The sequence below is a fragment of the Aulonocara stuartgranti genome (genome assembly GCF_965226115.1).
Source record: "Aulonocara stuartgranti genome assembly, chromosome: 17".
NCBI classification, from domain to species: domain Eukaryota; kingdom Metazoa; phylum Chordata; class Actinopteri; order Cichliformes; family Cichlidae; genus Aulonocara; species Aulonocara stuartgranti.
Window position 1 is genome coordinate 22,921,161 of NC_138953.1, and position 27,192 is coordinate 22,948,352.

At 39.7% G+C, this 27,192-nt stretch overlaps 3 protein-coding genes across 7 annotated transcripts; 1 reads left to right on the forward strand and 2 right to left on the reverse strand.

The window, feature by feature from the left end:
* Positions 1 to 4,201: 4,201 nt before the first annotated feature.
* Positions 4,202 to 9,149, reverse strand: atp5f1c (ATP synthase F1 subunit gamma; the record flags this gene model as incomplete). 3 transcript variants are annotated; one of them, XM_082510194.1, is made up of 10 exons in its annotated part: positions 9,047 to 9,149; positions 8,488 to 8,522; positions 7,584 to 7,715; positions 7,290 to 7,497; positions 6,477 to 6,620; positions 6,329 to 6,393; positions 6,095 to 6,250; positions 4,831 to 4,927; positions 4,512 to 4,538; positions 4,202 to 4,330 (listed from the first exon to the last, which is right to left on the reverse strand). In XM_082510194.1, exons 1-9 carry the CDS (start codon positions 9,085 to 9,087, stop codon positions 4,532 to 4,534), a joined length of 885 nt encoding a protein of 294 aa, XP_082366320.1. In that variant the 5' UTR covers positions 9,088 to 9,149. The 3 variants fall into 3 exon arrangements, with proteins under 3 accessions (XP_082366320.1, XP_082366321.1, XP_082366322.1); XM_082510195.1 differs by lacking the exon at positions 4,512 to 4,538; XM_082510196.1 differs by lacking the exons at positions 4,202 to 4,330; positions 4,512 to 4,538 and having other exon boundaries at positions 4,827 to 4,927.
* Positions 9,150 to 9,207: 58 nt separating this feature from the next.
* kin (Kin17 DNA and RNA binding protein) lies at positions 9,208 to 14,664 on the forward strand. The gene is made up of 12 exons (XM_082510190.1): positions 9,208 to 10,109; positions 10,203 to 10,297; positions 10,385 to 10,428; positions 10,524 to 10,646; positions 11,898 to 12,082; positions 12,166 to 12,214; positions 12,300 to 12,351; positions 12,428 to 12,560; positions 12,645 to 12,773; positions 12,867 to 12,966; positions 13,056 to 13,156; positions 14,381 to 14,664. Exons 1-12 carry the CDS (start codon positions 9,996 to 9,998, stop codon positions 14,438 to 14,440), a joined length of 1,185 nt encoding a protein of 394 aa, XP_082366316.1. The 5' UTR covers positions 9,208 to 9,995; the 3' UTR covers positions 14,441 to 14,664.
* Positions 14,665 to 14,763: 99 nt separating this feature from the next.
* itih2 (inter-alpha-trypsin inhibitor heavy chain 2) lies at positions 14,764 to 27,175 on the reverse strand. 3 transcript variants are annotated; one of them, XM_082510188.1, is made up of 22 exons: positions 27,074 to 27,175; positions 25,318 to 25,628; positions 24,800 to 24,832; positions 24,476 to 24,514; positions 21,743 to 21,915; positions 21,564 to 21,668; positions 21,318 to 21,480; positions 21,140 to 21,247; positions 20,527 to 20,655; positions 20,320 to 20,436; positions 20,004 to 20,172; positions 19,791 to 19,916; positions 18,964 to 19,145; positions 18,459 to 18,644; positions 18,199 to 18,338; positions 17,777 to 17,949; positions 17,443 to 17,586; positions 17,220 to 17,333; positions 16,411 to 16,600; positions 16,159 to 16,331; positions 15,075 to 15,186; positions 14,764 to 14,964 (listed from the first exon to the last, which is right to left on the reverse strand). In XM_082510188.1, exons 2-22 carry the CDS (start codon positions 25,441 to 25,443, stop codon positions 14,817 to 14,819), a joined length of 2,850 nt encoding a protein of 949 aa, XP_082366314.1. In that variant the 5' UTR covers positions 25,444 to 25,628; positions 27,074 to 27,175; the 3' UTR covers positions 14,764 to 14,816. The 3 variants fall into 3 exon arrangements, with proteins under 3 accessions (XP_082366314.1, XP_082366315.1, XP_082366313.1); XM_082510189.1 differs by lacking the exon at positions 25,318 to 25,628 and having other exon boundaries at positions 27,074 to 27,144; XM_082510187.1 differs by lacking the exon at positions 27,074 to 27,175 and having other exon boundaries at positions 25,318 to 25,983.
* Positions 27,176 to 27,192: the final 17 nt, after the last annotated feature.

Consider the following 27,192-nt stretch of genomic DNA (forward strand, 5'->3'; position numbering starts at 1 on the left):
TTCATTATGGCGTCAGCCTCGAATCAGCCTCCTATTAACTCACTTTGCCAGTTCCCTCATTAAGCAAAATAATAACTGAAGAATGAAAGTGCAGGAAGTTGTTTTGTACTTTGATAGAAGTTCTCCAGCATTAGAGTTTATTAGTGATTGGCAGCATTTTTTGTGTCAAAATTTGCCGTAGCTTGGGTCTTACTTTTGCTGTTTTGGGCATCACCTTTTCCGCACATGTGAACTGTAAATATGTCATTCCTGTCAAAGACCTGAGCTATAAAATAAACACAAAAACGTGATTCAGTGTTGACTGGGTGTACTTACCATAGCCACGTCCACCTAGTTTTCCTGTGCAATAAGTAGACAATGGACATATCCTCCAGATCTAGAAAGAATAGATTCTTGCCTTCTTTCTGAAGTCCAGCAGGCAGCGACTGATCTGTTTGCAAAAAAAAGACACCCCCCCCCCCCCCCCCCAAAAAAAAAAAAAACGAGCTCATAAAGTCAGTAGAAAATCATTTAAAAAATAAATCAAGTGAGAAGAATGTTGAGGAAGACTTTTAGAATGTGCAAACACTACTTTCAAATCTTATTTAATACAACACACCATCCATCCATCCATCCATTCTCCTTCTCTTATTTGGCAACTGCCTGAGCAGAGAAGCCCAGATTTCCCTCTTGCCATTCCCATCCAGGGAAAAATCCAGTCATTCCAAAGCTAGCTGAGAGATAAAATCTTTCTGGGGTCTGCCCCATCCTCCTCCCGGCAGGACATGACAGAAAAACCTTACCTAGGAGGCCTCCAGGAGGCGTCTTAGTCAGATGCCTGAATCTGAACTGGTTGATATGAACAGGTTGATATGAAGGAGGAGCAGCTTTACTCTGAGTGCCCCTCAAATGGCCAAGCTCCTCACCCTATCTCCAAGGGAGAGCCCAGCCATGCTCCAAAGGAAACCTATTACTACCTGTTGTATCTGCAACATCATTCTTTCGGTCACTAAACAGAGCTTCAAAGCCAAAAAGCTGAGCTCGAGGATCCAGAACATGACTTCATAAACTAATGTTTAATGGTCATCTTTTATATACAGTCTGTGGCAGTGAGGGATTTTCATCAGAATACCCTGAACTTAACTAAATCCCGGCTGGCTCGTGTCAAGGAGGGACCAAAAACCGAGGCACTGCTACATTTTCAAGTTAGGAAATTCTGAATTTTTGCTGTCTACTCGTGTTACCTTGTCGCAGCAGTAATGGGAACAAATCAGACACAGATTAGCCAGCTAAGTAGGAGATGACAGACTGAATACAGGGACTGAGCCAACAAGTGGCCACACATGGCCGCTGCCACCACAGCCCGACGCTTGGCCACATTCTCAGAGCTCAAGTAACAGAAGCCTTACAATTGTTATCATCTTATTAAATGAAAAAATGCATAAATGACGATTTGGCAGGCAAGAAAAAAAATTAAAATCAAAAACAGGAACCGTGTCAGATTTTAATTAAATCATTAGCTTTCTTTTGACAACAATGAGATAGTGAGTGCCAGAAATTAACACAAGTATAGACGGCTATTCATAGGCCATTCACACTTATAGTGTGAAAGGGAAAAAAACTCTTTAAAACATGAGGAAAAAAAATACTTTTTTTCAGCTTGACATGTCGTCCATATAAGGTAATATATTTAAAGTTAATATTCTTTCACACATTTTCTCCATCATTTGAATTCTCAGCACTGAGACCTTAAAGACATCCTACTTTTTACTTTGACTAAAGCCTTCCAACGACTGATATGTCGAATACCTCGCAGTGTTTGGCTTGCATTATGGTAGATGTACTCTCTTCCTTGCAATCATCAAGACAGAAAAGAAAATTATTTCTGCAGAGATAACTTCTCAGGCTTCACACTTTGCTGCCGGAAAGGAAAACAAACCTCAGTGCACTATCTCTGTCAGTAAGCCCTTTATAGTGGACGTCCTATTTCTGCAGTGACTTTTCAACTACACAATTTTTATTTATTTTTTTACTTTTTTTACAAGACACACACAGTCTGCTCTGTTTTCACTATCGAGCATTTATCCAAAACTCTCACATTTCCCAGCAAAAAAAAAAAAAAAAATCACAAAAAAAACCCCACTTCCCAGTGTTCCCCTTACCCACCGTCACTCACGTCCATGTAATGTTGGAGTACTGGGCCTCAGCGGTGAGGGGGGAGATGAGAAGGCTGCTGCTCTCTGACTGCGATTATCAGAGTCTGGCATCGCTGTAATTTCAGTGTTCAGATGCAATCGCTCCCTGCTACCCTCAGGAGTAAACAATAACAAGCACAAATACAATAGACAAACAAGGTCTGCAGGACATATAAGCACACACACACACACACACACACACACACAGGCATCCACAGAACCATAAACAATAAATGTAAACCACAAGAGTCTTCTGTTTTCTGTCTATATTTGGAAGAAGCTATTGCCCTCTAACTTTAGCCCACATTAACATGAGAAACCAGAAGACCTAGCCTACACAGCTGGACTCACATCACAGGTTAAATCTGAATGCAGTGGATTAATTAAGCAGAACTAACCGGAGGTGTTACATGTCATTTTGCTGTTACACATACAAAAGCACCACTTTACAAGTAAATGCAGGTTGTTGCGTTGGGCTCGAAGACCTCACATTTCTGATCACAGAGCAACACCTGGTGGTCTCTAAAGGAACAGCAAGCGACCAATTTACACTGTGATTATCCACAGGCTGAGGACCATCTAAGCAATAACCTATGCATATGATAAGGTCGGGGCATTTGTTTGTCATTTATACTTTTGTTAGTTTGTTGAGATTTTTTTAAATGAGAGTGCCCACCAAACAAAATCACTGTGTGAAATAAGTACACTTTATTGGTTAGTGCAAAGTTTGCACTATTGACCATGTACGAAGAAGAAAAAAAACTGTAATGTTCACTGATCAACTGCAAAATTAAAGGCACTGACAGACTGACAGCTTTGAGAGCTGAAATATACCTTTAACATTTACTTTGTCTCATTAAAGCTCAGTTGCAACAACTTTTTAAACGTAGCCTGGTTCCCATAAAGCACCAAACTGTGAAGTGGAGTGAGGAATGAATGAATCCACTCAACACCTCAAACACTCTTTCAGACACTAACTCGCTCATCTGCCTTCACACACACTTATGAACATGACTGACATCCCATTCTTAATCGATAGGGTTTAATGTCTGCCCACGATTTAAAGTTATAACAGCTTCAACTCTTCTGGGAAGGCATTTCAGAAGGTTGAGTGTTTATGGGAATTTCTGACCATTCTTCCAGAAACACATTTGTGAGGTCAGACGGTGATGTTGGATGAGAAGTCCGAGGTCACAGTCTCCACTACAATTCAGCCAAAAGGTGTTCTATCGAGTTAAAGTCGGGACTCTGTGCAGACCAGTCAAGCTCTTCGACACTAAACTCACCCATAAATTTCTTTAGGGACCTGCTTTGTGCACTGTTGCAGTTACGTTGGAACAGAAAGGGTCCAACCTCAAACTGTTCCCACAAAGTTAGGAGCATGAAAATGTCCAAAATGTCTTAGCATGCTAAAACATTAAGAGAACATGTCCAGAGGCGGCATCAAACAGATTTCATTGCGCTTAGTGATGCAAGGCTTGGATGCAGCTACTTGGTCATGGAAACCCATTCCATGAAGCTCTGTTCTTCTGAGCTAATGTGATTGCCACATGAAGTCTGGAGGCCTGCAGCGATTGCTTCTGCAGAAAGTTAGTGCACAGAGTTCACCATGTGCCTTGGCATCTGCTGACCCTGCTTTATGGGTCCTACCACTTCATGGCCAAGTTGCTTCCACTTTTCACTAACAATTGACTGTGGAATATTTAGTGGTAGTCTGCATGTCTAGCTGCTTGCCTTTTATACACCAGTTTCCATGCAAGTGATTTTTGGATATAGCGTATCATGGCTGATAAAGATAAGGTATAATAAGAGAAGCATTGAGGTCAAATGCATATTCGTACAGAAATATCTCAAGAATTACAAGCACGCCAAGCTGGAGCCACTGAGCAAATGCATTTCCATGAAAACAGCAAAGCCATTATAAAACCACTTAATAAATCTCACTGGAGTATCACGTCGACATTCATCTCATCTATCAGAGTTTATTTGGAGGAAAAACAGATACAGGAAGTGATGAAAGGGTGACGTTCTGTGTAAGAGCTTTATTTTCTCCATATATTTTACAAATACAAGCGCAAATGTTCATTAGACTCTGGACAATAACATGTCTGAAGTACTTTGAAGAGATAATGGAAATGAAGATCCCACCAGTTTATCTGCAAAAAGAAAAGCAAAGGTTAGGAACAAGTTTCAAACATTTAAAAATGAAATCCACAACTCTGAAAACTACTCGGTCAAATTTCTAGTCTACTTTACTAGAACTTAGGACCCTTCCACAGCTAGTTTTCATTACACTAGCCCAGTGGGGCTCTTTACATTACAGTCTACCACTGTTACCTCCTCTGTTAAGACCAGCCTCAGTTCCTGAGTTCAGCAGAGGTTGAGGAGGAGTAGATTAGGTCGGAGAGGAGAATTAGTCATGAAAGAATCTGACAGCTTTTGGGAATTTAAAGACATGCATAGCTAAGTGGGAATCTTTTGGGAGGAGAAAAAAAAAAAAGGGGGGGGGGGGTTTCCGAGGTCAGAAAGTTAAGAGTGAAGGGAAGTTAGAGTGAATGAGGATCATAATGAAGGGATGAGTCACAGGAAAAATTGTAAATGGATGGAGGAAGATAGAAAAGTGGGAGAGAAAATTGAAGACGTGGTTAAAACTTACAAAGCAGCAGCTCCAGAGATGATCTCAATGAGCTCCTTGGTAATGACGGCCTGTCTGGTACGGTTGAAGGTGAGGGTCAGCTTGTCAATCATCTCAGCTGAAGCGAAGGGAGAGAAAAATCAGTCACGGTCAAATTTAAATCTTTATGGTGGAAGGATTAAAAGCATGACTCAGCACAAACTAAATCATAACACGTTACAGTTATAGAAACCCATCGCCTCCAACTCCTCTCAGCTTGTTTTCTATTCGTCATTGTTTGAAGCCTTTAAGAGCATTTTAAAGAAGAAACACTGGCAGCCACCACTGCTGCCCGTCAGCCTCCTATTAGATGCACCTATGGTATCAATTTGAAAAGCCATCACCCCTTAGTTGATGTAGATGCAAGAATTTTAAAATCTAAGGCGACTTCCTTCTTGAGTCATCGTATTCACAAACTTTCGTGTCTATACCATCCACCCACCCACCCGGCAGGGTTGCGATAATACCCCATCAGCCTTTTACAACTGAGGGATAAAAACCCAGTCATCATGACTTTGGATTCTGTTACCATTAATAATTATTAACATACCAAATCTGCTTACATTTGTCTATAACATGCCCCATTTCAATGTCTACCAAGATCCAAGAGGTGTCAACTTAATTGATTTGACAAAAACAACTCCTTTAGCAATGACATGAATCTAAAGACCTAAAAGTGCCCTTGTTAGCAGGCTGAAACTGGAAGAGCAACCAAGGAAGTCCCTCAAGCCTGCTTGAGCTTGGATGAACCATGGATGAACCATTTTTAATTTCCCTTCGAACCTCTTATGCAATTTGTCATTTTATTTGGGTTCCTTTTTGCTATGCATCTTTAATTACTTGCATCTATAGATAATGCTGGTGTTATACTGTAAATGAAGGCTATTTCCCAATAATTTTAAGTTAATTTGAATTAAACCCATTTGAAATGCTAAACCCAGAAATACTCAGCACTTATGCTATAAGTAACTTTCCATAAACTGCTATGACCACCTTATCGGTCTTTAAACACTTACGCTTTCTCATGACAGTGTTATGAAACATCTCATATTAGCTGCTATGCTAGCTACTGCTTATATATTTAGATGTTGTTTCCAAAGGCGACATAGCTGTTGGATGATAACTGTTAAAGAAATATTCTAACATCAGTGCATCTTTTAAAATGAGAAATAGTATCAGCAGCACTCTGACTTCTAGAAGAAAACAATAAAAGACTGCACGTTTGGCAGGAAGTTCAGATTCTTACAGGCGTTGTTGCTGGCGCTGTCCATAGCAGTCATCCTGGCGCTCTGCTCGCTGGTGGACGACTCTCTCAGGGCCAGGTAGATGATGTTGACCAGAGTGAACTCCTGGTAGTTCCTTAACACATCAGCATCAATGTCATCATAGATGCCCATGCTCTCTGTTGAGGGAGAAGAGAGATGATCAACATCTCTGATGGCTCCGTGTTAAACGGATTTAACAAAACAACTGGTGCTACCTGAGTTAGCAACTGTGTCTATGGAATAAATGGGCTTCTGGTCCGTCTTGTAGGAGATAACAGACCTGCATGACAGGGAGGGTCGGTTAGCTTTGATCTGGATAATAAAACAGAAGGAAAACAGTGAAACCTCAAAGCCTGTTTGTACCTGAATCTATTGAAGATGACTGAACCCTGGTCAAACTCATATCCGGAGTTGAGGAGCTCAGCGGCAATGACTGAAGCGTCACCAAAGGTGGGGGGCTTGCGGCCAATCTCCTTGCAGTTCAACATGATGTGTTTTCCATGAGTTCTAAGGCAGAACAAGAGTCGTCGTGATCAGAGCTCAGTAATCAGTCTTAGACTAGATCCTCAGTCCTCAGCTTGAGCTTGCCATCAAAGCTGTCCTACAGTATGGATGGAAGGAGACACGCCTCCAATCCAGAGTTTGAAGGTTTACGTTAACTTTGTGTCATAACTGTGCATGTGACAAGAGTCAAAGCTCAGAGGAAAGAAGCAGCCTTCTTAAAGCCAGACTCCACTGCAAAAAACAGAATTACATTTCACAGAAAACTGGAGCTGCAGTTCTGTTTCTGTGACCTTTGAGTTTTAATGCATGAATTAACACATTAAAATATCAAGGTCACACAATAATACAAATCAACCCAGTAAAGTAACAGCAGACAAACAGCTCCTGTGCGAGATAAAATTATACCCTCAACCCCCCAAAAAAGGAATTAAAAACAAAACATTGAGGTAGCCTAAATATTACTTTAATACACCTTCCATGGAATAAAATAACCAATATTCACATAGCATAAAGGACAGAAAAAAAAAAGAAAAGAAAAAAGCTAAATATCCCTAAATACCTGCTGAGTGAAGCCAAACACTAGACTACATTCACATCCTTTCACAGTGAGATGATGAAGATGATGATCATTACACTGATAAAATGATATAATGATGAAAACCTTGAACACACCTGTGCAGCAGAGCCTTGAGCTTGTCTCCCACATTGATCACCATCACCTCCTTGCCAGCGCCGGTTAGGTTGGCGATCTCACTCTTGATGGTCTTTGCCACACCGGAGTGGATGGCGCCACAGAGCCCACGGTCGGAAGTCACACCAATGATCACGTGCTTGGCGGCTTTCTCCTCCGGGGCTTTGATGTCAGCCTTCTCATACAGGGCTGAAGAAAGCAGTAAAACCTTCAATCATCAACTGAATTGGAATCAATATTAAGCTTCAGTCAACGTGACAGTGAGATGTACATACCCAGAGAACCGGTGCCATAGACACGTGCTGGTTTCAGCTGCCTCTCAGCACGAGCATACTTGGCAGCGGCGACCATTTTCATGGACTTTGTGATTTTCTGGATGTTTTTGATGGATTTCAACCGAATGGTAACTAGAGGGAGAAAAGAAATGACAACTGAATGCAATTTCACACACTAAGAAAAGAGGTATCCATCCCTTTATTATTGGCGAACCTGCAAAAACACTTTAATTCTATTATTCACAAAACTAAAATTCAGCAAAATAATTGTAATTCACTTTAGCAGCTGTTAGTCTTTTTTTTTTTAAATTTCCCTTTTTCATTATTCACTACTTTCTGATGTTCTCATCACAGCACCTATGGCTCAGGGTAGAAAGGTACTATGCAAGTACAAGTTCAAATTAGGTTTAACAGTTGTTAAATGTCTCCATTAAAGACTCATATTCAGCTTGAATTAGAATTTATGCAATATCCTCATGAACTGATGTTCATGAGAATATTAATCAAATTAAAGAGCTAATATTAATTAAATTTAACTTGTCTATTCCTTTTTCCATTTTGCTATGGAAAATTTAAAAAAAAAAAAAAAACACTGATTACACATAATATATACTGCTAATGAATTTAACACTCGTGTCACGGGTACTTCATATCAGCAGTTAACCAAATGCTAAGATATCAGGGCTGAAATAGATGGACTGAGATAACCCGAGACTGCCTGCTAGCCTTTGCATTAGCTTAATAAAAAAAGAATATATATTATGCTTTGTTCTGGTATCAAGTGACACCCAGTAAATGTTTGCAGCTTTATTAAAGGGAATATTAAAGATTTTGTGTGAGACCATTCAGATTTTGTATCCGAGATGTGTTATGTTTCTATCAGAGTAGTATACAAAGTACTTACTGTCCTTCAAGGTAGCCATGTTCCTGACCTGCCCCCTGTGAACAGAAAGGGTGTATGTGAGCTTAACCGACAAGCTTCATCAATATCCAAATACATCCTAAACAGCAAAAACACCACTTTACAGCACAGACTCATGTTAAATGAACCTTTGATATAGATTTAGCTGTTTGCTAATCCTGAAGGAGAGCCCTCATCCTTTAGCTTGGTGGCTAACTACACGGAGAAAGCTGTGACAGTTCACTCTAGCTGTTCTTGTGCTGTGTTAGATAATGCAGTAAGATAAATCATCCAGGGGCACTGATAATATTTCCCCTTTCCCCTCATATTGAAAAACGTCAGCTCAGTTAGCATTAACGGCTAGCCGGCTGAACGTGTCCATTGGCAGCGCTGTCATTCATTAGCCGCGGCCTGCAAGATAGCGCGCCCTTGTATTCAATAACTGCAAACGGTGCAGTCTACACGTCACACACTTACTCCCGCTGCATATCTACTTGAAGTAAACTTATAAAATACTGCATTTAAGGCAGCGGAGAAAGTATAAGAAAATTATTCACTTTACCATTGTGGGGAGAACACCAAAGCGCTGCTCCTGGCGAACATGGTTAGTCCTATGAAGGTCAGACACGCAGGACTGCGCAGGCGCAAGTCAAAAGCAAAATGGACGAATTGATGCCTTCACGGACACGCGTCAAGATAAAGCTAATCTGTTCCATCCTTCGACAATTTTCCAAAAGTTAAATCAATTATTGTACATTATCGCAGTAATTTATCCAGCATGTGTTTACGCTATTTAACGTCTTTTTTTTTTACAATACAGTCTCTCACGAAATGTAAATGTCCCCTTTTACCAGCTGAAAAGACTTCTGCTCTTTTTCCCAGGAAAAACAAATTAAAGAAAATTCTCGACTTACTGTCAAAATTCTTACCGTTAATGAAGTACTCCTGAAGAGTCATCTGTTCCCATGTAGCATACACAACCATACATACATCTTCCTTTTGTAGTTTATCTTTTACATGTAGTTTAAATAAAAATAAATTACTGAAAAATATTGAATTCCACAAAATATTTGCTTGGGCTATAATTAAGATTTTATTATATTAGCTAGAAACATCTTTTTTCTTTTTTTGTTGGTTTGTTTCGAGTTTTTCTTCTTATTTAGCAAAAGAAAAGACTTTTAAATAATCTTTTACTCGTTTTTTCTTGTAGGACAATTAAATGAAACGCAGAAACATTAGTTAAATGTTAAAACAGTTAAAACATTTTGTGAATGTGTTTTCCGGAACGTTATGTACACGAAAATTCCAGAAAACACAATCTTTATGAGGAGCACAAACGCGCAGCAAGAGTATCGCGAGTTTTTTCGTTTATTCGCGAGGGTATGACGTAGAAGCACACGCGGAAACTGTTTACCCTAGCAGCGAGCGCTCGTTTGAGCAGCTTTTCGAGGAAAAACACGTTTTTTTTAATCATTTTCTAAAGTGTTTCGTGTTAAAGTTAACTAGTCATAATGGGAAAAGCGGATTTTCTTTCACCCAAAGCGATAAGCAACCGAATAAAAGCCAAAGGTCTACAGAAGTTGAGATGGTATTGCCAGATGTGTCAGAAACAATGCAGGGACGAGGTAAGATGTTCATTAAATGGGTCTTTTTTTTAGGTGTATTCGTTGTACTTCTAAAGGATTTTAAACTCTAAACTGTGTTTTTGTTGGTGACAGAACGGATTTAAGTGTCACTGCATGTCCGAGTCCCACCAGAGGCAGCTACTGCTGGCCTCTGAGAACCCCACCAAGTTCATGGACTACTTCTCAGAGTGAGTTACGTCATGTTTCTTCTTCCGTCACGTTTGTGATTTAATGAAAAAGATCATAAGCCTTTATTCTTGTTGCTTTTCTCCCAGTGAATTCAAAAGTGACTTCCTGGAGCTGCTCAGGAGACGATTTGGTGAGATGGGGTTTGCTAGTCATCCAGATGTTTCTGCAGCAGCAGCTGTCTGTAGTCAGTTATAAGAATGTTTGTTGCTCCTTTCTCATCCACAGGGACCAAGCGAGTACACAACAACATCGTCTACAATGAGTACATCAGTCACCGGGAGCACATCCATATGAACTCCACGCAGTGGGAGACTCTGACCGACTTCACCAAGTGGCTGGGCAGAGAGGGTAAGCTGGTGTGAAACACTGAACTACAGGGTGGTCTGAAACCTACGAAAAGAATAAATATGGTCTGTGGAAATGCACTCTTGTGTTTTTCTTCTGTAGTAAAAGTGTTTTGATCACAGCCTAAGTGTTTTTGTGAGTAGTTTTCAGCAGGGTGAAATTAGGTGGGTGTTTATATATTGAGCAGCTTCGCTTTCAACTACAAACCACATCTAATCAATCATTTATGCAATGTTTTATTCTAAAAGAACACATTTAAATGACCAGTTAACAAAATAGTGTGTTGGGCTTGTTGATTGGACAGCTACGGGCTACTGATGGTGTTTCTTTTAACTGAAATGCTGGTAACAAGGGGAAGTTGCAGAAGTAGCAAAGATAGATGAGTTGAAATCCACAGCTACAGACAGAGCACGGGTAAGGTGAAAAAGACATCGTAGGCAGGGTGGAGTGGCTGCAGATGAGTGTCAGAGATGATTTGTGATAGAAGGAACACAGCAAGTGAAAGAGAAGGTTTACCAAATGGAGTGAGGCCTGCTAGAGAGCTGGAGGCGGCAGAATTGAAGATGTTAAGATTTTAATTCTGAGTGACCATGAGGGACAGGATTATAACTGAGTTTATCAGAGGAACGGCTCAGGTTGAGCAGTTTGGGGGCAAAGTTAGAGAGGCAATGCTGGGATGGTTTGGACATGTGCACAGGAGGGGCAGTGGATGTACTAGACAAAGGATGTTAGAGATGGAGCTGACAAGCAAGAGGAAAAAAAATAATCAAGGAAGACATGCAGAGGAGGATGCTAAGGATAAGGTGACACGGAGGCAGATGATCTGCTGTGGCAACCCTTAAAGGGAGAGGAAGAAGATTCAGCTGTGGTGAAAACTAGGTGAAATCAGTAATGAGTAGTTTTCACTTAGAGTCAGTATTTTTACCTTTCATCAAACCACCTGCTTCCACAGCTTGGGCAAAAAAAATTGACAATTTTTAAGGAGTGAAAAACCTGAAAAACTCTTTTCTTTGTATTATTGTAGGGTCTTTACAATATAAAGCACCTTGAGAAAACTGCTGTTGTGATTTGGTGCTATTTAGATACACAATTAAATTGAATTGGAAATTGATGTCCATTATGTATATGTAGATTGATGAGGCATTACAAATCACTGACTGGTAAATTGACAGGTCTCTCATCTAGATGTAACCTTTTTGCAGTTAATGCAAAGGAATATAATGGTACTTTAACCTTGTTTGAAATCGTCAACAGGTTTTTGCAAAGTTGATGAAACCCCCAAAGGCTGGTACATCCAGTACATCGACCGCGACCCAGAGACCATCCGACGCCAAGAGGAGCAGGCGAGAAAGAAGAAACAGGAGCTTGACGACGAGGAGAGGAGTGCCAGAATGATCGAGGAGCAGGTCCGCAAAGGCCGTGAAGGCAAAGGCACTGATGTGAGTACCAACAGGGCAGACCCAAGCCTCGTACTGTATTTGCTGGTTCAGCTCTTTATAATCAAGGTGGTTGTATTCTACAGGAAACTCCAGTCTACACAGAGCTCAAACGGGAGAGTGAGGAAGAAAAAGGTTTGTGTTTTTTCTTATTTTCTTAATACATTTGCTAGAAAGTTGTTTTTTTTCCCCCTCACCCTTACTTATTTCTGTCTTACAGTTGCTTTCAACTTGGGTGCCTGTTCTTCTGTCGCTGGCCCCTCCAAATCAAGGTACAGAGGTCTCTGTGTAAGATACATTAATGTAAAATACTTCAGCCTCTAACTGAGTGCTCCTGTCCTCCTTTAGTTCGGTTCTGGGTGCTAGTGCGCTTAAAGCAGCATCATCTTCGTCTTCGACCTCAGTAAAAAGGAAAGACTCCAGCTCAGACTTCAGAGGAGGGGAAAAGAAGAAGAAATCAGCTTTGGAGGAGATCATAGAGGTTGTGATTCTTGTTTTGTTTGCATTGTCTTCGGTTAACTGCAGCCAGGTTCATTGATCAGGTATGTGATTCCTTTTTGCACAGATGGAGAAGAAAAAACAACAGCAGCAGCAGCCGGTGAGAACTGATGACTGGCTGCAGCCCAATATTATAGTAAAAGTAATCACCAAAAGACTGGGGGAGAAATACCACAAAAAGAAGGCTGTCATCATGGTAAAGTATTTTCTTTAGATTTAAATTTGGGTTGCAGTGTGTAAACTTTAAAGGTCTGTGGTGCTTACATCTGCGGATCCTTTTCATTCATAGGAGGTACGAGACAAATACACCGCAGTGGTAAAAATGATCGACTCTGGAGACAAACTGAAACTGGACCAGAATCACTTAGAGACAGTTATACCTGCCCCAGGTATAAATCACAGCTCTATAAATCACAGAAAAACCGTTCTTGAAATGTTAATTGTTCTGGTAGTAAACCTGTTCTCAAACTTGCTGCAGGTAAACGAGTTTTGATCCTGAACGGTCCTTACAGAGATATGGAGGCTCTGCTAGAGGGCATTGATGAAAAACATTTCAGCGCTGCACTCACTCTTGACTCTGTAAGTATTTTGACCTTTCCGCTTTTAATCATCCAAAGGAAGTCCCTGTGATGTTAAAACATAGTTTTGTCTGTAAAAGTTAATGTACTTCTGTAGTCAAAAGTCTTCACATTGCTTTGTTTGTTCAATCAATATTACATATGAGTCCTTATGTTTATAAAGAAAAAAAGAGCTTTTGTGAATAACAAATTGCTTAATTTATTTTTTAATGCAGAATTCTCTTAAGCAATCATTTCTGATGGCACTGAATTAAACAGTGTTTAAACCATTAAAATTAGTAAGTTTGCTAATAATGATGGAGCTAATAGAAGCAGTCAACAGAAACAAAATATTAGCGCTGTTTTAACAGCACCCTCATCATCTGTGAGCAAATGCACCCTCTTCAGAGTGCGCCCAAATGCTTGTTGATGGAGCTGCAGAAGCTGGTGATAGCCTAACTTACTCAGCCCGATGGTGGACACGTATATGCTCATGCAAGTTAGCCGTGTTTGAGTACTTTTCTCGCACTATACGTCTGCACAAGTGGCACACCGCTTTGGTTACATCCTTAGGTTTACCTCTTTCATCGGGGTTAAAGCCAAAGAAATCCTAAATTGGCGACTTTATATATTTTTTTAGTGCTGTCAGCGTTAACGCGCCGTCATCACGACTAACGCGATTAACAATTAACCCATCTGGAGCGCAGACTGAGTCTAAATCCCTGAAATGTCTCTGTCAACGCATTTCGGCAGTTTGTCCAAATTTTTTTCATTCTGCGCTCCAGATGGGTTGAGAGCATTAAAAAATTTTAATCGTGATGACCATGTTTAAGCCGCATTAACGCTAACGGTGTTTTTTTGTTTGTTTGTTTGTTTGTTTGTTTGTTTGTTCTTTGGGGGGGGGGAAACTAGTTCGTCCATGTTTGGACTTCTTCTGTGTTGTAAATGCGCAAATCAGTCCGTGCATAATTACATAGCCCCGCCCATCAAAAAGTCTGCACATGCACGAATATAAAAAAAGATCAGCTAAATGATTTAAGGTGTGTCAAACAGTTTAGGAATAATCTAATTTCACAGTATTCATTATATATTGAAAGGAAAAACATTTAGTCAGGCTGTAATAGGTCCGACTATGACCAAATTATTGCTCCCTGTTTTCAGGATTAATATTTTGGGTTTGTTTTAGGTATTGTCAAAGTTCTGTTCTGCTGTAGCCATTCAAATGTCTTTTCTTCTTCATCCTCAGGGACCTCAGAAAGGAAAGAGAGTGGACATTGCCTACGAGGATTTCTCAAAACTGGCCTGAATAAGCATACTTCCTGTTTAAACCTCAGGTAGCTTTTTAGCTGAAGGACTCTACTGTGTCAGAGTTTATTCCCCGGGAATCTCTTGTGTATGTCCCATATTTCACCTGCTTGAACAAACCAGAAGAACTTTGAGCAGTTTGTTTTTGTTTGTTTTTATTTAGTATTTGAGTCAGTTTTGACATTTCAGATGTATATTTTCTCAAAATAAATTTGACAAAAGTTACTCCTGGTGTCCTCTGGAAAATAAGATTAATAAATTTAGTTGCACATCAATGGAAAAAAAGACATTCCCCTTCACTCATATGGTTCTAATTTTCTCTACTGACCCCTGGGGATTAATAGCAGGACAGGGTAATTTAGTGTGGATCTGGCTTCTCAGGGCATGTGGAGGAAGCTGCTTAGATTTGGGACAATGTATTGTGAGTAGTGGCCGTCAATGAAGCCCTTCCCACTGTTGTGAATGAACCAGCAGTAGACGTTGGAGCCACGCTTCTTATCACGCCTGTAGTCCTTCTGCCACCCCCTGACACACACAAAAACAAGAATGTAAAGTTTTAACAAGAAGGTTTCTTATTAACATTTTTTTTATTGTTGTTTTTGTTTTTGTCTTTTTTTTTGTGGCTCAAGACATACCTGGTGACAAGCAGCTTGTTGCCCTTCACTTCCATAGTGGCCTCCTTCTTTAGGGGGTCAGCTCCTTTGTGGATGTCGTATAAGATGACCTCAGGCTCAATGGAAAACTGCCCTGTGGGACCACATTTTTAGCTTAAACTCTATCTTTGATATTTAGTATATTGTAAGCTCAAACATGAGCTGAATTAACACAAAAAGACAATATGAGAGCAAGAAAAGTTCTGCTTCAAATGCATTTGCACTATTGCATCTCGCAAGGCCAAGATTATTGGCCTTACGAGACTGGCCTTATGTGATTAAGTGTTGCGGTTGGTGCCAGATGGGTTGGTCTAAGTATTTCAGAAACTGCTAATCTGATGGGATTTTCCCAGAGAGCTATTTCTAAGGTTTACAGAGAATGGTCACCCAGTTCTCTGGGAGAAAAATTCATTGAGTTAGAGGAGAATGGCCAGACTGCTTCAAGCTAAAAAGGCAACGATAAATAAAATAACCATTTGTTACAACCAGCGTGTACAGAGAAGCATCTTGAATCTTGAAGCAGATAGACCACACCAGGAGAAAACCACAATGGTTAAAACTCCTGTCAGCTAAGTACAGGATATTAAAGCTATAATTTATACAAGCTCACCACGATTGAATACTAGAAAAAAATTGCCTGGTTTGAGTCTAACAACCACAAATAATACTTTGAACAAACAAAAACATGATGTTTTAAAAGTAGTTAAATAACTGGGATGTCACTTTTGACCAAAAGAGTCATGACTCTGATTTTTAATTGAGCAGTCTTAATTGTGCTTACTGAACTTCAGTGGTCTTCTTTGTACTTTGTATTGTATGGCAAACACTTCAATATTTATATCAATAATTACATCTTCTTCTGTTCCACATTTGCATGGGGTTCCTCAAGGCTCGATCATGCGGCCCATGCTGTTTTTATTATCTTACCTCTGGGCCATTGCTAGCTCCTTGATTAGTATCTTATAACACTGCCATGCTTTACTTCTCTATTAAACGTAACAATTTTGACAACATTAATGTTTGATTACTGTGAGGATACTGTGTGTTTCACTCCACCTAGACCTACCTATGAGTCCGTGGACTAGAGGTGAATACTGGTTCTCATTGGGAATGTAAATCCCAAGAAAGTCAACATTAACAGGGTGTTTCTTCCACACACGGTGAAGCAACACCATCACCTGGGTACTATTATTTATTGTGATGATGACATTAGAATTCTTTACAATGGAAATCCTTATCCTGAAATAGAAACAAAACAACTTTAGCCCAAAGGATCTGACAGCAAGGTAGAAACAGCAATTAAAGGTAAGTCAGCTACCCATCCTGTCTTATTTCAGCTGTAGACCCCCAGGTGAAGGAGTGGTTGTTTCTGCCATCAGTCATGGTGATCCCATCAGTACTGACAATCACACTGATTCCGTCCGGCTGGTAGTAGATGCCGATGGTGCCAAAGTAGGTGCGTTTGTTCACTTTCTTAGAGCCAATTAACTGACCATTCACAGTTACACCTTAAGGACAGGAGAGGGAGGTTAATCTATGAACTATTGTGCCGCATAATATTCAGTTAAATTTGGAATTTAATAGACTAAAGATTGAATAAATTAAAATTCACTTCAGGTCTGCAACATAAACTGTACATAAAAGATGGAGTGCTTTATTCATTTTTTTTCTACTGACCAGCAGGGGGTGACTTTTCTGGTTACAAAAATAAGTCAGATTGTGAGGAAGCCTCTGACAAAATTACCTTTCCTCTTCCTTTTAATTCCTCAGAAAGCATTTTCCTAATGAGTCTAGGGATTTATCTTATTTAGCCTATTGCGGTATGCTGTTGTTTGTGAATTATAATGGCTACTAGAGAGTGGTTAGTGTCCTCTGGTTCTCTGGGTCCTCACATGTGTTGTCTAGTTTCAGAAAACCAAGATGGTGACTGCTAAAATGCTACCATTCTGACATAAAAATGGAAGTCCAACCAACCACCAATATCATTTTGGCTCCTTCAATCTTTTCTATACAGCTTATGATCTGCAAATTACTTAGAGAAGTCGTCATGGTTGTTTACAGTAGTAAACTGTAGATATAGTCATGATTAACAAAACACCAAAACATATTTCTTTGAACATTTACTACCTGTTCCACTGTCAGAAAGCAGGTTAAGAATATGACCGGGTTTGGAGTCAATGTTGAAGCAGATGTCCATGTTACTTCTGGGCAGATGGATGATGAAGTGAGGGTCGTTATCCACTGGAAGAGATGCACTGAGCTGGTTACTCACTATGTCGTGTTCACAGGGAACACTGCAGCTGGAAAGGTACTCATGATGCTTAGTAAGAGTGTGTACAGCCTGTATTACCAAGGTTAACCCGTTCCGGCAGAGTGATCTCCTCTTTTGGACCCTCCAAAACCTCACCCATTGAGGGTGCTGGGGTTGACATGACCCAGGGTGGAGGCTGGTACACAAGAACTTCCACAGGAGGTGGACCACTTGATCCTCCTCCTGTAAACATGTGAGAGAATAAAGTATTATATTTTGCATGTACAGCATTTCATTCATATATGTATGATCCCATTTTGTGCCCTTTTATTCTACATGTGCTTTAAATGCTTTAGGATCCTTTCCCTTCCTCATCTTCCTCAGCCATGTAGCACCTGTTTTGTTTAGTGTCATGCTGCCGTTTGCCATGCACCTGAGCAGCAGCCATGTTTGGGGTCCTTTGGAGAGTCAGCCAGCAACCTCTCCGTGGCGTCCCCGCTCTCCACTAGCAGAGCGGTGAACGGAGTGACAAACTGATGCTCCACAGCCAGAGTCATAATCCGCTGGGTGATCTTCCTCTTTTTGACAGCTGTTGTAGCCAGAGACCTGGAGGGGAGCCACACCGCAGCTGTCAAATACTGACAATTCCACAAATTTGCTGTTGTCTTCAAGGATATTTATATAGAAATCATGTTTTCTTTCAGGGGTTTGACTCTGCTTGTATTAGAGGGCCACTGACATTACTTGGTGTTATATTCCAAATGATATTTCCATGTCAAGCTGAGATTTGGCAATAATGATCAACCAGAAATGTCTCCTATGTATAAAGAAATGAAGCAACTGGTCAGCCATCACCTTTCACTGATCAGCTGTTTAATGGTAAGGTAAGCCCACATCTGGCGGGCAAAGCCAGTGAAAGAGTGCTGCTGCTTGGCCAGCTCTGCGTCCAGCTCTGTGGTGTCGGCGTCCGTCTCCAAAATAATGTCCAGACGTGCCTGCAGGACGAAATGTACCACGGGATACTGGTAGTAAGGCTTCATTCCTTCATGTCCTTACTACTCGGGCTATTTTTTAAGTAAGCATGTTAGGTGTATGACTGGGTGTGTTGCACTTACAGCAGACCCCGTGGTGAGGCTGGTCAGCGTGTTGCTCTCAGACGGCAGCACCTTCCCAGCCACCACCAGCTCAGAGCCGCTGAAAAATTTATCAAAGTGATTCTGAGTGATTTCTGCAACTGAGTCCGCTTGGAATTGAACAGTGATTTTCCTCAACAGGGGAGAGGAAACCTGGCTATAAAACGCCTGTGGAGAGAGAAGAAAAGGAGGTGATAACCGACAGTTTTGATGGTTAAACGGGCCATCATTTTCTGCATCCAACAAAAAAGGTAGATTTTATCTTACAGGAAAAATCTGTTCTTTATTTGTACTGTGATTGGCACACCTTTTCATTACCAAACTGAGTCCCAGAAAATAGTTTACCAGTAAGTGGGAGTATGATGCCTAAAGATTAGATGCTTGAAGTAAAGGAATGCTTTGGACTTTAGGAAATTGGAAATTTGGAGGAAGAATGTAAGTGATGCAGAGTTGGATGGGGTTTTTTTGTTGTGTTTCCTTGCCGTACCCGTAGCTGCTCTGCTGCGTCGTGGTTGGCGTAGATCCTCTGAGCCATGCCTCTGTTCTCCATGGCAATACGTTCCAGGAAATCATAGTCCACGTCGAAACCGATGCCGAGTGAGAAGAGCGAAAACTCCTCCCTCATCACTCGCTTTACATTCTTCTGGATTGCACTGAGCTTGATCTCACCTGCAGAAAATTTGAATCAGCTGTTTCCATCTAAAACTACTTCTTCTACTCCACATTAAAGGCTTTAGAATCACCAACACCTAAAATCCTGGTATTAAAAGACTATACCAGTATTTCTATGACGCCTTCTTAACCACATATCATATACTGGATAAGAAAATGCAAACTTGTCTGCAGTAGGGCTGACTAGTTTATATGTCTTTGGTCAGATTAAGGGCTGAAAAATGAAGCCAATGCAGAATTTTCAAAACCTGCAGTTCTTTAAATAGCCATTTGGGGGTGGCTCCATTTGTGGCATGACCTCTTTGAGTGACAACTAGGAGTCAAAACAGGCTACTACCTGCCTGCAAAGCTTCACCTCAACTAGCCTGAGCCTTTTAACTGTTATTGTGTTGCTGCTGTGCAGTAAAATGGTTTGTTGTGTGGCTAACTGTACCAACAGATCATCCTAGAGATCTGTCTTTCAAATTTGGGGTTTGAAAATCTTCTGATGCTTTTTTAAAAATCTTATTAGCACTAATAGCTTGCTAACTCATCTTGCTAGGGTTAGCTGAAAGTGATGCATTCTTTTGTCCAAGTGTGGTCATTTCTGGCTCCAAAAGTCCAAGATGGCTAATGGGAATTATCTGAATCAGGCAGTCTTACCAACAGTGGGGTCTCCATCAGACACAAGAATGATCATGGAGACGGAGCGAGGGTCAATGACCCTGTGATTGGACGCTCTCACCAACATCTGAACAGCTCTCAGTAGGGCCTCGTTGATGTTGGTGCCTGCAGTCAGTAAAATCCAAACATTAACATGGGAATGGTCATTCGAGCACTCCTTTTGATAATAGTATAATAATTATTGTGTCATACCCCCATTGGGTTTAATGTTCTCAATGTATCTCTTGGCATCTGCAATCTGAATGGAGGAGCCAGGTACAAGCCCCTCACTCCAGCAGCGCACATTATGGTTAAAGTCTACGATGCTGAAGTAGTCATCGATGGTCAGGTCGTCCAAAATAGCTTTCATGGCCTGCACCGTCTGTGAGAGAAGCTTGGGTTTAAATGTATTCTGAAAAACCGCCACTGGGCTGCAGTGTTTTACAAAAGATGGAAGAGGTATGAAGATGGAGCAGAAGGAGTCAAAGTGCACCAAATGTTGACCAAAGAGTAAACAACTGTTGCTCACTTGCTTCATTTTGACCCCCCACATGGACCCGCTGACATCAATGACGAACACAATGTTTTTTGGAAGAGGGGAGAGGTTGGACGGAGCAAAGAAGTAAACAAAGTGGCCATCTGAGACCTGCGGGAATATGAAGAGATTGTCATTTCTAAAAGACTGTATCAATAAAATCGTCTTTTACATGATACTTGTAGGCTCAGTGTGTGATACCTGCAGTTCCCCAGCATTGCTGTCTCTGTTCACATCATATAAAACAGTAATGACACCTTCTACAGCGCTTTCTGTGCAGTTTTCACACTGCTTCTGTTGCTGTACGGTGGGCTTGAAGACAATGTGAGCCTGAGGACAAGAAGAAAAAAAGGGGAAAATATTTTTTTCAGTGTTTATTACTTAGTAAGTGGAGGTCTGTATATATATATATTACTAAAGTTTATTTTTTAATTAAGTCAGGATCACATTTATCAGTTAAAATGATATTTAAAATAAATTATATATATTTATTTTTAATGTATTTATTTTTTTCAGAATTAGTTTTATAGCTTTCTAACAAAAACGGTTCCGTAAAAGTTTGCCATGAGATCAAAGATAAATTAATATATTAAAAGTAAAACAAACATTTTCAGCTTTATGGCACTGTACTCATGGGTTACTTCGATCTCATGGATATTTATTTAAATTCAAAAAAGAGGAAGAAATTAAGATACTAAGAAACTGATAATTACAATAGGAAGACAAAATAATGTTATAATAACAACAAAACAGCTAATCTTATTATATTGTAAAGGTTTATATTTTACACATATACACATATTTCTGGTGTTACCTTGTCTTTGGTGGACGTTACTTTAATTAGATCTGCAAATTGTGCTCCAAAGGTGTTTGATGCCTTTACTGTTGCAATTCCTTGTGGCTCAAAGATGTACACGTCCACCTGAAATGTCACTGCATTAGAAAGGATCGCCAGGTGAAGTGCACGTCCACATTATTTGTGACCTTCTCACCTGGAGCTGTGGCACCAGCCTCCCTGGCTGCAGGTGCAGTGTATGCTCGTAAAGATTCAGCTTCCTGTGCATCATCTCCTGGTAGTGCAGCTCAAATTCAATATTGCTGCCTGAGGGCACATGGACCTCTGTTTTAAAGGTCTCCATGTCCTGGGAATTAGTCCTGTGAAGCAGAAAAAAACAAAAGAGTTTAACTGACAAGCTGCACAAAGGAGATGAAACCGAGAGGCTGTTTTGCTCCTGCACCTGATGATGCCGGCTGCCTTGTTTCTCGCTCTGGCCTGAGCGTACAGGTTCCTGGCCACCGCCTTCTCCTTCACTGAGCCCACAAACGTTATCCCATTCACATTCCTGAAGGGAATATACGGTTCAATTATATCTGCCCCTTTCACTGGATTGCTTGCACTGAGTGAATCTGGGCTCACATTGTGAAGTTGGTGATGAAAGCTCGTTTTGGGATCTGGACGTTGAAGGCAATGCTCTGGGGAGTAGAGCCTGAATTGACCACAGAGCTCCTGACGATGGTGTGGGAAAACCGTGAAGTGATGCGGCTTTCCACTTTGTAGCTCCTGACGGTGATGTCATCTCCACGGATGGCCTGTGCAGAGAATTAAGCAATATCTGAACGAGATTTTGAAATTTCCCGCACGTTTCATAGAGATGTTTAGCTTTTCTGATCAGGATCGTTTTTAACTTTGTTTTCTTTTGTTCACCAAGTTTTCCTACAGTCAAGTTTTCATAAGAGGTCTTTCTCTAATATTATATACTTTAAACCACAAACTCATTGCATTCTGTAGCAACATAAATCAAGTACAGTGCCTTTAATAAAGTTCTCTTTATTAATAAAAGATATTTGGGTAAGATTTGATCCCTAAGTGTCTCTACTTTAAGACCCAAAAGTATCAGATATTTCCTAAATGTTCATGGATTTGATCTTAATGCTTTTTTTCTGTTTTTAAATTACTTGCTCAAAGGCAGGGATGTGTCTAACCCATGGGGTGTCGGCACCCTAAAAACACCCTAAAAACTGTCTTCCATCATGTATATATGATAAATAAAGAAGCCCCTTTAAACATTTCTGTGATTATTGTACAAAGCTACATCATTCATTAATATGATGCATATTGTTTTGAAAGTATTGCAGTATTACAGTTTTAATTAACGAAAGGGTCTGAAAACTCCCAAATACTAGATAATGGCTCGGATTATTAAATGAAGCTAGTTTTTCACAGTGTATTTTTGTTTAATGTAATACATGATTTCCCACGAGCCCACATGACTATTATTGTCCCCCTCCCAAACCCCGGCCCCCATGGCCTCACAAATCCTGCACAGCAAATTCAAAAGTGTTAAATTTTTTGGTGTTAATAGTCTCCTTGCAAAAGTAGAGTTAATTTTACTCTAAGCAGAGTCACATTCTTTTAATGTAACTCTGAGGTGTAAAATGATAGTAGTTAAAATCGAGTGTTAAAAATGAGTGTTTCTCTGTCAAATCTGGAGGTGTTACAATGGAAACATTAACTCTTGACCTCTTAACTCTGAACTCCTAGAGGGGCTATGACACCAACAGAGTAAATTCACAGACTCCGCCCCCAGCACGGCTCCAATCGAAGCTGAAGTGAAGCCATTTCAGAACATTTTGCTCTACATATTTGAGTTGTTTGCCATGCTTGGTAAGTCATTTTTTCAAAGATTGTTTCAATTATTATTAGCTTTTACTTCTGTGGCTCTTTGGAGTTGAGACAAAGCTGTGTGAAAGGCATTAGCCATGTTGCTCGCTGATAGCATAATATTCTGTTTTAGCTAGCTGAAAGGTATTGTTTGCGGGCAAATACTACAGCCTTGAAAAAAGCTTGCATGTGAATTTTCAGTCAAACTTTTGGTCAAATACACCTAAAACAATGTGTAGAATGTGAAATGTTGGTATAATGGTGCTACTTGAAGCCTGAAAACGATCGCCCATAAAACAAAAACAAAAAAAAAAAACGAGCAAACAGCAGTAGCTGACGTCCTGACTGGATTCTACGGTAGCATTTAGATCCCTCCAGAGTTTTGTGCACACGGTTTAGGTAAAAATGAAAAAGGTTGAGGTTTTACATTTAGTTCAGTATTACCTGTTGCCTGTGTCCTTGTTTTTTGGGAAAATACTTTACACAAGTAATGGCTCAAAGAGGATTCCGTTTTTTTTTTTTAACTGTGCTGCAATTGATTACTGGATTATTTGTGCCATTAATTACTGTCAACTAATTTTTATTCGATCTCCACACAGGATATGCTTGTGAAGATGGAATATGGGGGAGAGCAGAAGTGCGCTGAAGTTCCACAAAGGGATGAATGAAGGACATGCATATTGTATTGAAGAAATAAGTGATGAGAATGCTGTTATTTGCATTTACCAGCTCATCTATGTCAGACCTTTTGATAAACAAAATTCTAATGAAAGTGAGAACATGTATACTGTTACATCTTTCAGAAAATGTTTTGAAATTGTGGTGCACAGTTCAGAATAAATGTTTTTCAAAAACCATTGCATCTTTTTAGTAAATGTTTATTTCCAAAAGAAATTTCTAGAAGTTCAGAACAGTAAAATTCCCGCTTTTTAGAATGAATTAGAAGATAACTCTTACGTAGTTAAACTAAAATACTCTTTGAGAGTTAATATATAAACTCTTAACACCAAGTGTTAAATTATCAACTCCAGACAGATTTGGTGTTTAACACTAAATCAGAGTTAACGTACCAACTCTCCAAAAAGAGTTAAATTAACACTCTCTGGTGTGGACCCATATAGACACTTTAATAGTGTTGAAATCAAATCCGACAGTGTTAATTTGGACATGCTGGATTTGCTGTGTGGAAACACCCATGTAGAGAGACATTAACATCATTTATTGCCTGTTAACGTATTTTGCTGCTGTTTAAGGTATAAGAAAAAAGAAAATCCAGAAAGAAAAGTCAGACTTCACAAAACGTTTCCGCTAATTTAGCTTCTAAAGCAGAGAAACAGGGACAGCAAAGGGAAGCAGAGCAGGATTTACAGTGAACAAAGTCAATAACCTGTCAGTCACGAGGATCTCTTCAAACAGCGTATTGATTATCAGATAAGGTTAAACTCTGTCACAGTAGAGACTGCTTGAACAACAAGCGAGGGGTCATACCTCAAAGTCTTCCTGCTCCTCACTGGTCAAAATCGCTCTCTGAAATACACACAGAAGTGATCAGACTATCTTAATGTGCTCTCTGAGGTGAGATCATGCATCAGTAACTGTTATTAAATTTGAGCAGATGTAGAATTTAAAACTGGATCAGAGTGGCTTTGTTTGCTGAGCTTTTGTTTATTTTTGAAGAATCAATATGTGAATTCCATGGATTGCCGAATACAAGCGTTGCAACATCAGTGAGAAAGACAAACCCACATTTCAAGACTCTTTATGCAGTGTGCAGGTAAAATAAAAGTCCGACTTTTGAAAAGATGCTCTCACCTTATGTCTCTCCCGATGATCCTGCATCTGTGACTAGCAGAACAAAGAAAATGAAAGTAAATAAAAGATCTTTGGAAATGTTTTCCAGTCATTTAACGTCATTTAGACTCATTTCAGAGGTCAAAAAACTCTGATTTGCCTCTAATTTTAAGATTTCTTTTAGTTTGTTTTCATTTTAGCCACAATAAATATAAACATGTAAGAATCTTTCTTGATAGTATAACAATAAGCACGAATTTCAGGGAATAGCTGCTTGTAATTTGTTGTATTTGGACCTGTTGCAGGTCAAATTTCAAGACAGTGATTTAGATTTAATCTTACATATTTTATGCAGACTGGCTGTTACATGGAACACAAGTGGCTCTCTTGTAACATCAATGAAAAGCATAAAATTCACTTAAAATTACAGGCGTAAAAAATTGTGTCTTCAATATGAGGCCAAGACTACTAACACAGTTTTACTTAAGCTTAAGCTTGAATATATATGTAAATGTTTATTTTAACACCTCCCAACTCACCATCTCGTCCTCCCATTCCCCGTCTATCACAAACTCAAAGCAGCAGCCCTGATGAAGGAGCAGGAGCCCCAGAAGTAACACCTGAAGATGCCTCATGTTTCTAGGTCTGTGGGCTCGTGTGCACATATCCTCACACGGAAAACACACAATACAAAACAAAGCAGTGGGAGAGAGAGAGAGAGAGAGAGAGAGTCCTGCAGGGGAGCAGAGCTGAAGACCGAAGGTTAAAATCCACTGAAGTGATCAGCCCCAGTCAATATTTGTTGTGTTTCATGTAACCCACACTGCAGAAGGAAACTTTGAAACTCGGCCTGCAGTATGAGCAGGATAAAAAGGACAGGTCTGAGTCATTCACAGGTTAAAGAGGGCGCTTCAGAGCTGAACATCAGGGTGCACAACTAACCAGGAACCATTCTAATGTGTTTCTGTTGGAAAGCCAGCTTTGCAAAATGAGCATTTTCAGGACTTGAATCAAATAGGGCAAATAGTGTCTCGGCTTGGCCACGAGATGGCCCCAAAGTAAACCCAACTGCTGACAGCTTCATGATAAACTTTTGACCTCCTTAATACACTCATACTAAGCATTTAGGGAAATACTGTGAGTAGACTATGTAAAAATGTGCTGCACTTAACGAATTTATTAAACCACCATGTAAGGTTCATGCCACACATGCAGCACTGGTAATTACCAAAATCTTTATTTTAATGTTTCTGTAATGTAACCAGTATGTGTAAGCGCTTTAATCACAATGTTTTAAATGATTACATATAATGAATGTTTTCCATTAATTTTCAAATTTATTTAAAAAAAAGTAGTAAATTACTTCTTTAAAACATTTTATTAAGATACCAAATTACAGTTTTTACATTTGTTTCATTCTTGAACAGAAGAAATTGACATTTAAGTCCAGCCAGCTCGATACAAGTATAAATACATGAATTCAGTTTGTTATGTATCTAATAAACAATTTTTTTTAAAATTTATAGCACATTTTTGACAGATTTCTAAAATATTTGTGTTCTCTTGGTTTTCTGACAGGGGGTCAAATAAATGTGTAAGCACTGTAATTTTTTTTAAGCCAGAGATTAGTCCTGTAATTGTGATAAAGTATTTTAAATTATAAGGAATGTGAAGGAATGTCATGCTAAGTGATAAAGCATGTAAAATGCATCTGTCGGCTTCACAGATAATTATTCAACATGTCAAGACAGATGTGCTGTTTTGTGTTTTCTACCTTAAATGTTCCTTTTACCAAAAATTCCTGTGTTTAAAATAGTTTCAAACCTTAAAAAAATAAAGTAAACCCATCAACAGAATAAAAAGATTTATAAAGTGTTGAGTTAAAGAGGTGACTGTAGTTAAAGGGTGTGCTGTACTTTTGTGTACACAGTAATTACTATTTAAAGCTGTAGTCGCTGTAAGAACATTCTTCTGTACCGTGATTGGATGAAAAGTTAATAAACAACAGCAACTGCTAGTAAAATTCTGCCACCTAGTGGTGAAGAATATATTTTATATCTGCCAGCGCTAATTCGAAACGGTGTCTTTAAAACACTGAAATATGAGCGCACACACAGAACCTTTGAACACATTCTCTAAACTTTTCTTTTCAGTTCATTTCACAGTGGTTTTGGTTGCTTCTGGTTAGTTTTAAAAATGTATAGTTTTAGTTGACATTTTATTATTTTAGGTATTTTACAAGGTTCAACGCGAATATTACAATACAAACAAAACTACTGAAGACATTTAACTCACACTTTTGTACACATCCAGTCTCAATATACATGCCTGCAAACTGAATTTGCAGCAGTGATTTAGATTTAGAAGATGAAGCGCTCCCTCCCGAAAACACTGCGTCTCTCTCCTCCGGTGGG

Coding starts and splice junctions, on each gene's coding strand:
- itih2 (XM_082510188.1), bottom strand. CDS start 25,443: ATGTGCACACGAGCCCACAGACCTAGAAACATGAGGCATCTTCAGGTG. Junction 15,187..16,158: donor TCTAGTCCACGGACTCATAG/GTAGGTCTAGGT, acceptor GTGGTCCCACAG/GGCAGTTTTCCATTGAGCCT. Junction 14,965..15,074: donor AACAAGCTGCTTGTCACCAG/GTATGTCTTGAG, acceptor TGTGTGTGTCAG/GGGGTGGCAGAAGGACTACA.
- kin (XM_082510190.1), top strand. CDS start 9,996: ATGGGAAAAGCGGATTTTCTTTCACCCAAAGCGATAAGCAACCGAATA. Junction 10,298..10,384: donor TTCATGGACTACTTCTCAGA/GTGAGTTACGTC, acceptor CTTTTCTCCCAG/TGAATTCAAAAGTGACTTCC. Junction 12,215..12,299: donor GGAGAGTGAGGAAGAAAAAG/GTTTGTGTTTTT, acceptor TCTGTCTTACAG/TTGCTTTCAACTTGGGTGCC.